At 39.5% G+C, this 13,574-nt stretch overlaps 1 protein-coding gene across 2 annotated transcripts; it reads left to right on the forward strand.

Annotated features, from left to right (window-relative positions):
• The first annotated feature begins 695 nt into the window (after positions 1-695).
• Positions 696-13,267, forward strand: LOC126987727 (sorting nexin-6-like). Of its 2 annotated transcripts, XM_050844969.1 has the most exons (13): positions 696-790; positions 895-939; positions 3,335-3,439; positions 3,974-4,084; positions 4,452-4,573; positions 5,288-5,411; positions 5,620-5,824; positions 6,660-6,775; positions 6,929-7,111; positions 9,134-9,151; positions 10,336-10,399; positions 10,946-11,031; positions 11,359-13,267. In XM_050844969.1, exons 1-13 carry the CDS (start codon positions 785-787, stop codon positions 11,407-11,409), a joined length of 1,236 nt encoding a protein of 411 aa, XP_050700926.1. In that variant the 5' UTR covers positions 696-784; the 3' UTR covers positions 11,410-13,267. The 2 variants fall into 2 exon arrangements, with proteins under 2 accessions (XP_050700926.1, XP_050700927.1); XM_050844970.1 differs by lacking the exon at positions 9,134-9,151 and having other exon boundaries at positions 697-790.
• The last annotated feature ends 307 nt before the right edge of the window (positions 13,268-13,574 follow it).

Genomic DNA, 13,574 nt, shown 5'->3' on the forward strand with positions numbered 1-13,574 from the left:
GAAAATAATAGTGCAGTTTCTTTCCTATAACCCCCAAATTGACGCCCATCCGGTGCTACTAAACCCCAAAAGGAGGTCTTGGCGCCATAGTGTACGAGGCTCGGCTGTTCCTACTGGCCGCCCTGACACCAACGTTACCAAATTGTCGTACTTGGCGTATTATTTTTGCCGATTTCTGACCAAAAACTATCTCACACACAAAGACAACGATATGCATTTATAATTATCGTCAAAATCAGTAGTTATTGGTGCTCTTCTTTGCAATATTTATGGGCCAGAAACCGGAAAATACAATGTTATGTGTACGATAATCTGGTAACGTTGCCTGAGTGACCACCGTTGCCAGAGTATCGTATTCAGAGCCTCGTATTTACCGGTTTCTGAGCCATAGATATTGCCAAAAAACACCAATAATTAACCATTTTAACGATAAATATATATGAATGCAGTTATTGGGGTCGAGGAGGCAGTTTTTGCGTCGGGAATCGGTAAACAGGAGGCTGAGTACGACAATCTGACAACGTTATGCAGCAGCCAGAGTCGCCAACGTTGCCAGATTGTCGTACTCAGCCTCATATGTTTGGCGATTTCCGACCCCAAAACAGCCTCCTCGACCCCAGTAACCGCCTTCATATATAATTATCGTTAAAATGGTTAGTTATTATTGTTTCTTTGCAATTGTTATGGGTCAGAAAACCGGTAAATAGGAGGCGACGAGTACGATAATCTGGTAACGTTGCCTGACACTTGCCTCGACGCCCCTCCACTTATCGTGTTTGCAGCCATGATGGTAGGCGTTGCTCCTCACGCCGCCCATGTCTTTACTGGAATTACTGTGTTGCCGAGCCCTCCCACCACTGCACCTCCCTAATAACGGCCTCTGCTTCATTTCAGGACGGAATGGAGGAAGTGCTGCACAGTGAGACCAACGGCACCAAGGTAGGAAGGAAGGGTGCTTGTGAACCCTCCGCTGAACCAACCATTGACAGTCTTGTGACCTAAACAGTAAACGGTAAACAGTAAACGGTAATTCCCTCTGATAAACCAACCATTGACAGTCTTGTGACCTAAACGGTAAATAGTAAACGGTAAAAAGTAAACGGTAAACGGTAATTCCCTCCGATAAACCAACCATTGACAGTCTTGTGACCTAAACGGTAAATAGTAAACGGTAAACAGTAAACGGTAAACGGTAATTCCCTCCGATAAACCAACCATTGACAGTCTTGTGACCTAAACAGTAAACGGTAAACAGTAAACGGTAAACGGTAAACGGTAATTCCCTTCGATAAACCAACCATTGACAGTCTTGTGATCTAAACGGTAAACAGTAAACGGTAAACAGTAAACGGTAAACAGTAAACAGTAAACAGTAAATGGTATACGGTAATTCCATCTGATAAACCAACCATTGACAGTCTTGTGACCTAAACGGTAAACAGTAAAAAGTAAACGGTAAACGGTAATTCCCTCCGATAAACCAACCATTGACAGTCTTGTGACCTAAACGGTAAACAGTAAACGGTAAACAGTAAACAGTAAATGGTAATTCCCTTTGATAAACCAACCATTGACAGCCTTGTGACCTAAACGGTAAACAGTAAACGGTAAACAGTAAACAGTAATTCCCTCTGATAAACCAACCATTGACAGCCTTGTGACCTAAACGGTAAATAGTAAACGGTAAACAGTAAACAGTAAATGGTAATTCCCTCTGATAAACCAACCAATGACAGTCTTGTGACCTAAACAGTAAACAGTAAACGGTAAACAGTAATTCCCTCCGATAAACCAACCATTGACAGTCTTGTGACCTAAACAGTAAACAGTAAACGGTAAACGGTAATTCCCTCTGATAAACCAACCATTGACAGTCTTGTGACCTAAATGGTAAACAGTAAACGGTAAACGGTAATTCCCTCTGATAAACCAACCAATGACAGTCTTGTGACCTAAACAGTAAACGGTAACTCCCTCCGATAAACCAATCAGTAAACGGTAATTCCCTCCGATAAACCAATCAGTGACAGTCTTGTGACCTAAACGGTAAACAGTAAACGGTAACTCCCTCTGATAAACCAACCAATGACAGTCTTGTGACCTAAACAGTAAACGATAATTCCCTCTGATACACCAACCATTGACAGTCTTGTGACCTAAACAGTAAACGGTAAACGGTAATTCCCTCTGACAAACCAATCATTGACAGTCTTGTGACCTAAACAGTAAACGGTATACAGTAATTCCCTCTGATAAACCAGTCATTGACAGTCTTGTGACCTATACAGTAAACGGTATACGGTAATTCCCTCTGATAAACCAACCATTGACAGTCTTGTGACCTATACAGTAAACGGTATACGGTAATTCCCTCTGATAAACCAACCAGTGACAGTCTTGTGACCTAAACAGTATATGGTAATTCCCTCTGATAAACCAACTATTGACAGTCTTGTGACCTCCTCCTCCCTCCCAGAGTCATGTGCTCCTGTCATGATCTTATTGCCCGCATGTCTCTTTTAGTTCTTCATTCGTAGTTATTATCTGAGCTTTGTTCTGCGCGCCAGTATTTATTTTCCTGCCTTGGATGTCTGCAGGTTGTGAGGAGACCCTAGCTGACACTTGTAATTTAGTATTGGCCCTCCTTACTTCACTGACCATGCAATGACACGCCTAATACTCGTGAACAGACGGCTGCAGCGGGTGCTAGGTTATGTTGTAACAAATTACAAGAGTATACATTAGGGACTTTCCTTACTTTTGAGACCAGGGAATTTTCCCTAATTTAGGGATTTTTTTTAGTGAAATTTTGGGAGCCCATTTTTCAGTGATTTTACCTTCCCCGCCAAAACCCAGGTTCCCCACAGGTTCCCAGGCTTGTTTTTGGGGGTAGGGGCAGCTGGAGTGGTGGAAGGGGAGAATTAGTTGTTCTGCAGTTTTACCGAATACATATTTGGCGCTCCCTGCTGAAGTGAGGTCAGCGACAACGATGCAGGCATTCTGAGGCAACTTTTTGGACTAAAATTCAAAGAAATTGTGGCATTATGATCAATTTTTTTCATACAAATGTTTAGGAAAAGTGCAGGAACAACAGTGCTTGTCGCTTGCCTCACTTCAGTAGGGAGTGCCACATATATGAAAACAGATGAGCAGTTGATCAAGTAGGAGACAAGTTAACGATGCATTAATAAAATCAATCTTAACCACAGATTATAATAAACTATTTGGAAAGTGTGTATATTTATTTATAGTACACTCTGACATGCGTCATGCAGTACTCAAAGAGAAGTCTATCTCCTCATGTAAAACAGTGTTTTCTTGTGTGTTGTTGCAGAGCGGGAGGTCTGACACTGTTGACCTGAATGACAGCTCTCTGCAGGTGGACATCTCAGATGCCTTGAGTGAGAGGGAAAAAGTCAAGTTCACCGTCCATACCAAAGTAAGTTTTCTGGCAATGCTGAGATATGTAGTATGTTATTTACTGTTATGACATTTATGTTTCATGAACCTGGATAAATACATGGTCATATAATGTATTTAGTTACGAGCTATTTTTTCTTCCTAAGCGTATTCAAGGAAGAGATCCTATATTTGGATAGAGGTCAGCTGTATTTTATGATGAGGGTGTGTTCTTGGAGGTGATGTATGTTCATTTTGCAAGAAATAGGTCAGCAGTGTTTTCTTCTTTGTGTGTTTGTAGTGCAGTAGCATAGCCATGAGTCTGCATGTGGGTAGGCCCTGGGGTGAACCCAGTGCCCATAGAGAATTTTACAATTTTTGCCATATTACTTTGCATTTTCTTGCAGAATTTCATATTACTATGGTGTCCATCAGGAGGTCAACTATTCTCAAGGGGTCATGGTCCCCTCAGGCCCTTCTCCAGCCATGCCAGTGTTGAAGTGGCTGAGTGGAGTAAGTTCAGAGAACATGTAGTAGATAAGGTGACTTTGCAAACCAGACTTCTTCCTTGTAGACCACCCTGCCAGACTACAACAAGCCAGAGTTCTCCGTGGTGCGGCAACATGAGGAGTTCATCTGGCTGCATGACCGCTTTGATGAGAATGAAGATTATGCCGGCTTCATTGTAAGTCTTCTCTCATTACCTTACACATATTATTTCTAGTTTAATATGTAACTAAATAAGTCAGTGTTTGCCTCATTAGTGGAATTTTCTTTCCTTGTTTGTTTTCTGTCATGGTTGTTCTCTCATAGAAAGTTTCTGTTGGGAAACAGAGCATCAGAGATGTTGCTGTAGAATTATAATTATTAAGAGGAAACAGGTAGACAGAAGTAAAGACAGGGGGTGTACCCATGACTGGGCTTTGGAAGTCACGGGTTTATGCTATGCTGCATGTTACTTTAGCATTCAACAATCTACTTTGAGTCTGTTGTTCCTATCCAGAAAGGTGCCTCATGTGTAAGTGTTTCAAGACAAACTCCCATTTTGGCAGATTCCTCCCCCACCACCTCGACCAGACTTTGATGCCTCTCGGGAGAAGCTTCAGAAACTTGGGGAGGGTGAGGGCAGCATGACCAAAGAGGAGTTCAGCAAAATGAAGCAGGAACTGGAAGCGTAAGTCATTTTGATTGTCACTTGTTATTTCATGCTTTGGTTATGAAACCTTATAATTTGGTTCAGCAGTATTAACTAAGGAAGGAGAAATAGCCTCCTTCGAGATGGCTAGACAGAGGGACTGAGCCAGGAAGGATGTGTGACAGGTTAGGGAGATGGACAGGAGGCGGATAAGTGAGGAATACTTTGAGGAGCTGATGAATGAAGAAAAGGAGAGAGATGGTTGGATGATGTAGGAGTAGCGACTCAGGAAGTGCGGATCAGTAGCAAGGATGAAGTAATAGCAACTATGAAGAGGCTGAAAAGTGGATGTCACTCATTATACAAAGACAGTCAATTCAAACTGATAGTCTACAATTTGCCTTACCTTGAGAAAATTCCATCATCACTGGCCCTTATTTTTCACATTGGGGTTGGATGGTGTAGCTCTACTGCATAAATGGGGTATGCTTGTATGTAGGTTGATTTAATAGATATAAATAATGTTGATGATTCTCAATCATAATGTTTATTGTAGCATTTTATCACTAAGTGAGGTGTTTTAAGGGTGAAAATAGATTTTTTTATTGCTCCAAACAACTTTAATGCACTTCCAAATTTCTTAAGGAAAGAACTTTTCTGTTTTAATAATCATGTCATTACTTTGCATTATGGCCCAAATAAGCTAAGATGAGTCAGTAGTAAACAGTAATCACAGAAGTATCCTGTTTTCAGGGAATACTTGGCAACCTTCAAGAAGACAGTAGCAATGCATGAGGTGTTCCTCACCAGATTAGCTCAACACGTTGTGTTCAGAAATGATCACAATTTCAAAGTGTTCCTAGAATATGAACAAGATGTGAGTATAGCAAGTGTCCACACATTTTTTTCTTTAAGTAAAATTATAACACAACTATGGTAGTTATGGATTGGCAATTTTAGTTGCTTGTCATTCACACATGTTTAAAGTGAGACATACACACCTGTTATTATGCTTGAAAGGATCATCAATTTATTTAACCAGATAGCTTGTTTGTAGTTTTAAATATTGTGTATTTTTATGACAGCTGTCAGTCAGAACGAAAAACAAGAAAGAAAAGGTTGAGGGTCTGTTTAAGAGTTTCAATAAGTCAACGGATGAGATTCTTTTGGCGGCAACACAAAAGGATGTTGACGACTACTTTGAGCGTGAGAAAACCTTCCTTCTGGAGTACCACACGGCCATCAAGGACACCACCCTCAAGGCAGACAAAATGACCCAATCTCACAAAAGTAAGTAAAAGGCCTTAAAATGTTTAGTTTTAGGGAGTGGCTTGTATGTCTGTAAGGTAGACAGTTTTATTTTTTGTTTCATTTTTTGTAGAGATAAAGTGGTGTCTCCTAGCGTATTATTACTGTATGACCATATTGATAATATTAAGTAATTACGGCCTCTGTAGTACATCATGTGCTCTTATGGTATCACAGGACTATACAAATGTCCTACCTCTCATGTACCTGGCTGTGTCTGGTGTTGTCCTTCAGGTTCTCTCCTACTTTGAGAAGACCATTTTTATGCTCTCCCTCTAACAGGCTCACACACTATATTGTTTGCAAGGTTTTCTCACTAACTTTTGCATCCTGTTCCCAATTAGATGTGTCGTGAGTGTACAATTTGATCAGCTGTTTGTCTAGTTCCCTTTTAACCCGGTAGCAGCGGGGATCATGTTTCTTAATGGTCCCTCTAAGCGAGAAAAATGAGAAAAAATCACCCCTCACACAAACCATTTCATAATATATATAAAAGCATTTGTGATCAGATTATGTATCATCTTTTTTGGGGGGTTCATATCTTGACACAAATTTGGCCCATTGCTGCTACACGGTAAAGCCACAAATTTGGCCCGTTGCTGCTACCGGGGTAAGTTACACAGGCAATGATGATTTTGGAAGTGGAAGTATGTGTCCTCATCCTGTACTAATATCAGAAGTTGGTTACAGTTAGCATTTATTTGAAGTTATAGCCACATGCTTTGATGGCAGGCTATTGAGGAATAGGTTGAGTAACTGAACTTAAATATATCAAGTTAGTTTGTTCCCTGATAACGTATTGTCTTTTTCCCTGCAGATGTTGCTGACTCCTACATCAAACTTTCTTCTGGCTTCTCTCAGTTGGGGACAATTGAGGGGCCAAGATTGGAGAAGTTCATCAATAAGGTGGCGGACACGTTTGAAAAGGCTCGGGTAAGTAGTCGTTAATAATATTACATTCAGTGGTCTTAGTTTAATGTTTGGACTTCCAACCTTTGGGTAAGACTTTCCTTTCAAGTCAACATTAGACATTAGTTAGCCTCAAAATCACTTTATTGTATGTATGTTGTCCATCCCTTACTGCAGAAGGTGGAAGGAAGGGTGGCCTCAGATGAAGACCTCAAACTTTCCGACACACTGCGTTACTACGTAAGGGACGGAAGTGCCGCCAAAGACCTCCTCTACCGCCGCCTCAGGTGTCTCGCCAACTATGAGCAAGCTAATAAGAACCTGGACCGTGCCCGAGCCAAGAACAAGGATGTCCATGCTGTGAGTATGGGAAGGAGATGAGTATCCAAGCTTCTGTGAGGGAGGAACAGCTTCACTGCTTTCCTTGGAGTGTTCAGAGGCTTAATTCAGATCATAGATTTCAAGGGGTCGTACAGTTTGCTTTCTATGTTTTGATTTACCAGCTTTAGCCAATCTACTTTTCTTTCTCTTGCATGAGTTTTCGGTAAGTGTTTGATGGTTCTGTTGTGGTGGAAAAAATGATCTTCTAATTGTTTTTATTGTAGTCTCTGCTTTTTGGCTACTTTTCTAATTATGAATTGAGTCAGTGCTTCTCAAAGTGTTGATTTTTATTATTAATCTAAATTTTGGGTCCTCAGGTGGCTCATGGACCTCACCAGTAAATATAGAGGCAGTTGATAACTTTTTTTGCCTGATGGTTTAAACAACTTTTACATGGTTATACTTTCATTACTAGTGCAGTTTTGAGTTGATTTTAATAATGTTTGGAAAAAAAGTGTGTTTCTTAATGAGAGACTTGCACCATGACATCCAAGAACCTGTTTGTCCCTCACATGTGATATTATTCAGCATTTGGGAATCACTGACAACTTTTTTTATGCTTATTATGCTTCTGCTGTCCTATGTTTTACACCATCATTGTGTTTCCAGTGGAGTATGGATTTGTTTTTGTACATTAGATCAACTCTACCTTCAGAAAAAGTACTGCAAAGGCATCAGTTTCATCATTAATACTAACATTCTTTTGCCAACCTTGTCATAATGATTGCTTTTTTATCCATACATTCATATTACACGTATTTTGTACATATGTCAGTTTGTTTATTTTTAAAGTACCTTATTATATAACTGACAATGGAATCTTAACACCTTAACATAATATCACAGTGTTAGAAAAAAAAAGAATGTTAACACATGAACGTAGTCATCATAACAAAACTTTACTAATCAGTGAAGGGGAGATTCTTGACTGGAAAAATGCTAATAGCTACTGTAATGACTAGAAACATTCACCCATGTGGACCTTCTTGCACTGCTCAAATACTTCAGCTCAGAACTGTGTATTGATCCATGAAGTAGCATCCTTAAACTCTTTAACTTACACAAATTCATCATTGCAAACCTCTTTTATATCTTTGTTTTATTTCTTCTTGATACATTCGCATCAGTATAGCTTGTTGCCAATGACATGTGCAGGGTAAAGCATATCTGACCCTTGTATTCTGAAGAGGAGAGGGTCCTCTAGCTCCTCTTTTTGTGCTGGGGACGGCCAGATGTGGAGCCCACCTCTGGAACCAGGCTTGGGGTAAACCATGGAGGGTTATGTGTGTGGGCTCCTGGAACATCCTGAGCCCTTAGGAGGATCACTGTCTGCCTCATTATAGAAAGCCTCCAAAGTACAGTCAAGGATCTGCCTTTAGGTTCATGCCACTTTTCAGTGAACTCTTCCATCAACTGCCACCATTTAGTTTTCATAAATAATACACTAAAAGATAATTGAACAGCTGTAGTTTGTGTTGTGCTTTGTTTGATGTTCCTAAAGTTTCTTGTGCATGAAGGCACATCATGGCCTGATCTCTACTTGTCATCTATAACATTTTACCACTCACTTTTATCTCTTTAGTTTAGTTGCTCTTTGATTAATAACATGCCTTTTCCCTGGATGATATCTTGTTTAATAATTACATAATTATCCATATTTTTTTCAGTTTTTTCAATTTCTTTGTGATTAATATCCATGGAGAAAAAATATATGCTGTGATAAATTCATAATAAATCTATATTAATTTTAACCCAAGCTGGCCTTGATGTATTTATGTCTTTATGTACAGATACTCACTGGGGCTTCATGAAATAGGTTGTGTTGCCTTTTTAATTTATTCACCCTGCCAGGGCTATTACATGTTGGTGGCTTTCCTTCCCAACCTTTCTTGTGGCAGTGTTTCTCCCTTGTTGTCTTGGTGGAGGCTATTTATATGTTGACCTTTGTATTTACTGTGTGTTACTAACATCCTCTTGTCTTCCCCCTGCCAAACCTACAAGCCGGTGGACGTTGCTGATGTAAGTATAATGCTTGGTATGTGCAACTCCTTCACGCCCGGGGCACTCGGCCATTGGTGCTGCAGCTAGGTGTAGAAATGCTTACACAGCACACATTGTATTTATCTGGGGCTGGAAAAGATTGCAGGAGGCTGGGAAAAGTTTTGATTATAAACTGGCTATCAAAACTAAAGGGAATGAGTACACAAATGTTTGCTTTGATATTTTAAGATGAAAATTATCATGTTCATAAGAGTAGCATGTATCTGCCTAGCTATGTCTCATCATCCACTACTAGTACACTGCAGGACAAAGGAATTCCTAATGTTCTCCACCTCCGTCTAATGTTATTTCACTCCATCTTGCTCTGGCAAATGTTCTATTTTCATCTCTCCACTTGGTTCTTTGCTTGTCCTAAGCTCAACAGTTTTTGTGTGGTCACTCATACTTTGGCTGTCCACATGAAATCACTTCTATACCTTTTATGCCCTGCCTAAGTCCATTTATCTTTTGTGGTTGCAGTTAGAATGTCTTTACCTTTGTATCTTTCCCAGTCCATGATGTTCATTTCCTGTCCAAGTGTTAATATTCCCAGCATTTTTCTCTGGCATTTTCTTGTAGGTTCGTCTCTCAACTGCCTCTTTTCTCTCATCTGTCCACCATGCATTCCCCACCTTTCCTCTTCCACTGTATTCCACCACTTCAGTTGCCCCGGCCACTGAACTCATAAAAGTATCAAACACATCACTCACTCCAGTACTGTGTTCTATTCGTACTCTTGCTCTGCAGTGACTTCTTGACCTTCTTTCTGTGCACCTGCCCGCAGCCACTCTCATGCAGTCTCTCGCTTGCACTTGTCAGTTCCTTCCTCCCATTTTCTTTTATCTGATTCCCTATAAATTCCCATTTTCATTCATTGATTTGTTTTGTCATTTTGGCTTTGTTCTTCAAACATAAACCATATGTGGAACAGTCAGCTTCTAGGAAGTAGTCACAGAGTACACATACCAGCTCACCTATTTGTGATTTTATTATTGGCATACAGTATTTGTAAAGAGATGAATGTTATTTCATGTGTGTGTGTGTGTGTGTGTGTGTGTGTGATTTCTCCAAATTGCCTCAGTTTATGAACACTTAATTAATTCAGTATCATGATCAATTATGATGTGATTTGATTGTGTCTGATAATTGCTAAACATTTTCAGGCTGAGCTTGCCCAGCAGAATGCTTGTGAGAAGTTTGAACATATTTCAAGCAAAGCCAAAGAGGGTAAGTATATAGTAGCTTATACTGATTATACTGATCATTCTTGCCAGAGTGCATACCTTCACAGTCTGACAGTTTATCAAATAATCATTGTATCATCTCAAAAACTAAATTGTGTCATCGTGTCAGTTACTGCAAATAGAGTATTCTCATTGATTAAATATGGAACATGGGCCCAGGCAGTGCTGGCTGGCTCCTTTCACACTGGCTGACAGCTGGGGAGTTGGCATCAGACTGGTTGGGTGATGGTTAAGAAATGGTGCTTATCATTGATACACAGCCCTGCAGCCCTGATACATGTTTTGTCTAGGACACATGCCTCATTATAAACATCTGCACATTCTTTAGAATCTTCAAACATCAGTCACAAACAGAATCATTGCACACACACTGGTAATAGGGAAGTAAAATTTTCCTTTGCCCTCATTACATACAATCAGTGTAATTTCAATATCCTATAGATACATTGGTTCATAAAGTATACAATTGGTAGAATAAGTTCTTAGAATGGTGGTTTTACTTATTTATTATTTTAAATTGTGTTTTCAGAACTGAATGATTTCAAGACACGTCGTGTAGCAGCATTCAAGAAGAACCTCATTGAGTTAGCAGAACTGGAACTGAAGCACGCCAAGGTGGGGAAAGCATTGTGTGTCTTGTTTGTTGGAGCGATGCATTCCTGAAATTTGTTAAAGGTCAAAGTTTCTCAATTTCCCATGAAATTCATATAGTTCAGGTTAGTTATTTATAAGGATCCCTTGATTTGGTGGCAGGAAAGCTTCTGACATATCTTCAGTGATTTAAACTGCTTGGGAATCTTAACTCAACTTTATTTTTAATGTTAACAGCAAGATTTTGTTAGATTTTGTTGGACATGCAAATGAAAATAAACATCTTGAGGCAGATAGTAAATTAGTTGAAGTTTTATTTCATTTAACGGTTGTTCTTTCCGTTTATTTCAGGCACAAGCTCAACTTCTGAAGAGCTGTCTACAGAGCCTACCAGAAGAGTGACACAACCTTCAGTTCAAGGAGCAAGAAGAGGAGTCCAATTCAGCCTCAGAGAAGAAAATGCTTACCTTGTATCACGTGTCTGGTCTACAAAATGGTTCTGTTGGTATGAGTTTAATTAGTATCACATGCAAACACTAATGAACCAAGGAGTGAGTGATAAGTATGCAAGAGGAGTGTTGTCTGCATGTGATGGCTGAGATGGGTGGCACACAACTTGACAGGGGACATTATTGCTGTGATCTCCATGATTGCATGTTCTAAAGGGAATACTGTGATTATCAGTGATTGTTTTGAAATGTGATGCAAATGGTGCCAAGTGTGTGTGTGTGTGTGTGTGTGTGTATCTGCGTGTGTGTGTGTGTGTATTCATACATATGACATGCCACATCTACCTTACTATGCGTGAATTAGCAGTAATGCAGATATCCTATGCTGATCAAGGATAAATTTTGGAGGGATTTCCTTAAAAAATTATTCTGACTGGTGTGGATCTATGGTTATAAAAGAGAGTGGGCATAATTAAGTCCCTTCCTGAGAGGGTTTGCATTACAACAGCATGTATTGGCTTGAGAGTATTAGGAAAACATAATTGACAGAAGCTCAGCCTTTTGGGGAGGTAGCACGTTGAAGTGTTAATATTATTGCCACGTCTTGGAAACAGTTCTTGAATATATTATTTCCTGGTGCATAGCTTGTCATTTTGTATAGTTATTAGTAGGTTTAATCCATTCAGAGATCTGATGTTGGTCCCTATAGTGATTGCTTCTTGCCAGGAGAGCTACAGTGGACTGGAGAGAGAATACAGAGTCAGGTGTATTTTCCAGAAAATTGAAATGACCTGAGTATTCTAAAGCATCACATATTTTCTTACGCAGTGTTCCTCAGAGTTATTGTACATCTGGTTTGTATATAAATATATAAATATATAAATATATATATCTTACTATTCAAGATAGGATGTACAACTGTGGTAGGGCTGTTTTGCACGAATGCCTTATCATGCATCTATCCTGACACTTACCCTAAGCAAAGGTTTTCAGTCTATCTAGGACCCTTGAGACAGTTTAAGTTTGTTGTGTTGAGGGAGGCCGTTCACCCAAAGCAAGTTACAAGATGCCTCCAGTCACGTTTTTCTCTTGAGAGGGGAGTCAAGCCATTCATCATGTCCCGGGTTGCTAAACACCTTCACACAGTATTACTCCTAAGGCAGTCTGCTAGCCGACCCTCACCTCACAAAACATCTCCATTCACAGTGTCAGAGAATCAACATTTATATCATATTTCACGATTCTAACGTGCTACACACAGAGGAAGGATCCTTTGCTCAATTCATGTTATTTTCAGAATTTATTCAGTCCATAATCCTAATTATTTGTTGCATCTAATAGTTGTAGCTGAATCTTTTTGAGTTGTCATATATTCTTTCTATCAGTTGTTGAGTACATATATATGTATCATTTTGAATTGTAGACGTATCACTTGAGAAGCGTGATCAACCGAGTCCTGTGCAAGATTCACAGTGCGTAATCTATATATTTTGTTTACAGTAGGAAATGAAGGGAGATAGCAGGATAGAGAGTAGTGATATTGATAAAGAATGCCATGGTGATGCAGAAGAGCAGGAAGATGGTAATCATATTTTTTGTACTATCAGTTCTGTGAGCACCACACGACTCAGTTCATGACATTTCTCCCGGGGTGGTGCAGCCAGTAACCTTATTGCTGTTGATTATGAATTTGAAAATTTTTACTGCATACTGAAATCTTTAAAATTTGTTAAGGTTTTTATATGTGATTTAAGAAATGTATGTATAAAGAAATTTCGGGATATGAATTATAGGTATTGTTATATACTTGCTTAATGTGTTTTTCATATCAACCTTAAAATTCATATGCATTGGGTGAGATGCAGCTCATGCAGAGAGATGATGGCCGGAAAGATTAGATTGTCAGCGAGTGTGTGGCTTTATGATAACATTATCTACTTCAATAGGTGCTCATTACCTTAACTGAATGCATTGCTTGGGTGCCTTTTCAATATCATGAATTTCTGAGGTTATTTTGCATGTTTTATTTTTTTATTTATTTTTTTTTTTTTTTTTACCTATGGCCCTATTTTTATTTTTTATCGGTGGGATGTGGTGGGCCCAAGGCTCTTCCCCGGT

This window comes from Eriocheir sinensis, chromosome 66 (genome assembly GCF_024679095.1).
Source record: "Eriocheir sinensis breed Jianghai 21 chromosome 66, ASM2467909v1, whole genome shotgun sequence".
NCBI classification, from domain to species: domain Eukaryota; kingdom Metazoa; phylum Arthropoda; class Malacostraca; order Decapoda; family Varunidae; genus Eriocheir; species Eriocheir sinensis.

Bases quoted from the DNA above. Each gene is read 5' to 3' on its own strand.
- LOC126987727 (XM_050844969.1), top strand. The intron at 4,085-4,451 runs GTAAGTCTTCTC...CCATTTTGGCAG, and splicing joins AAGATTATGCCGGCTTCATT to ATTCCTCCCCCACCACCTCG. The intron at 10,400-10,945 runs GTAAGTATATAG...TTGTGTTTTCAG, and splicing joins TTCAAGCAAAGCCAAAGAGG to AACTGAATGATTTCAAGACA.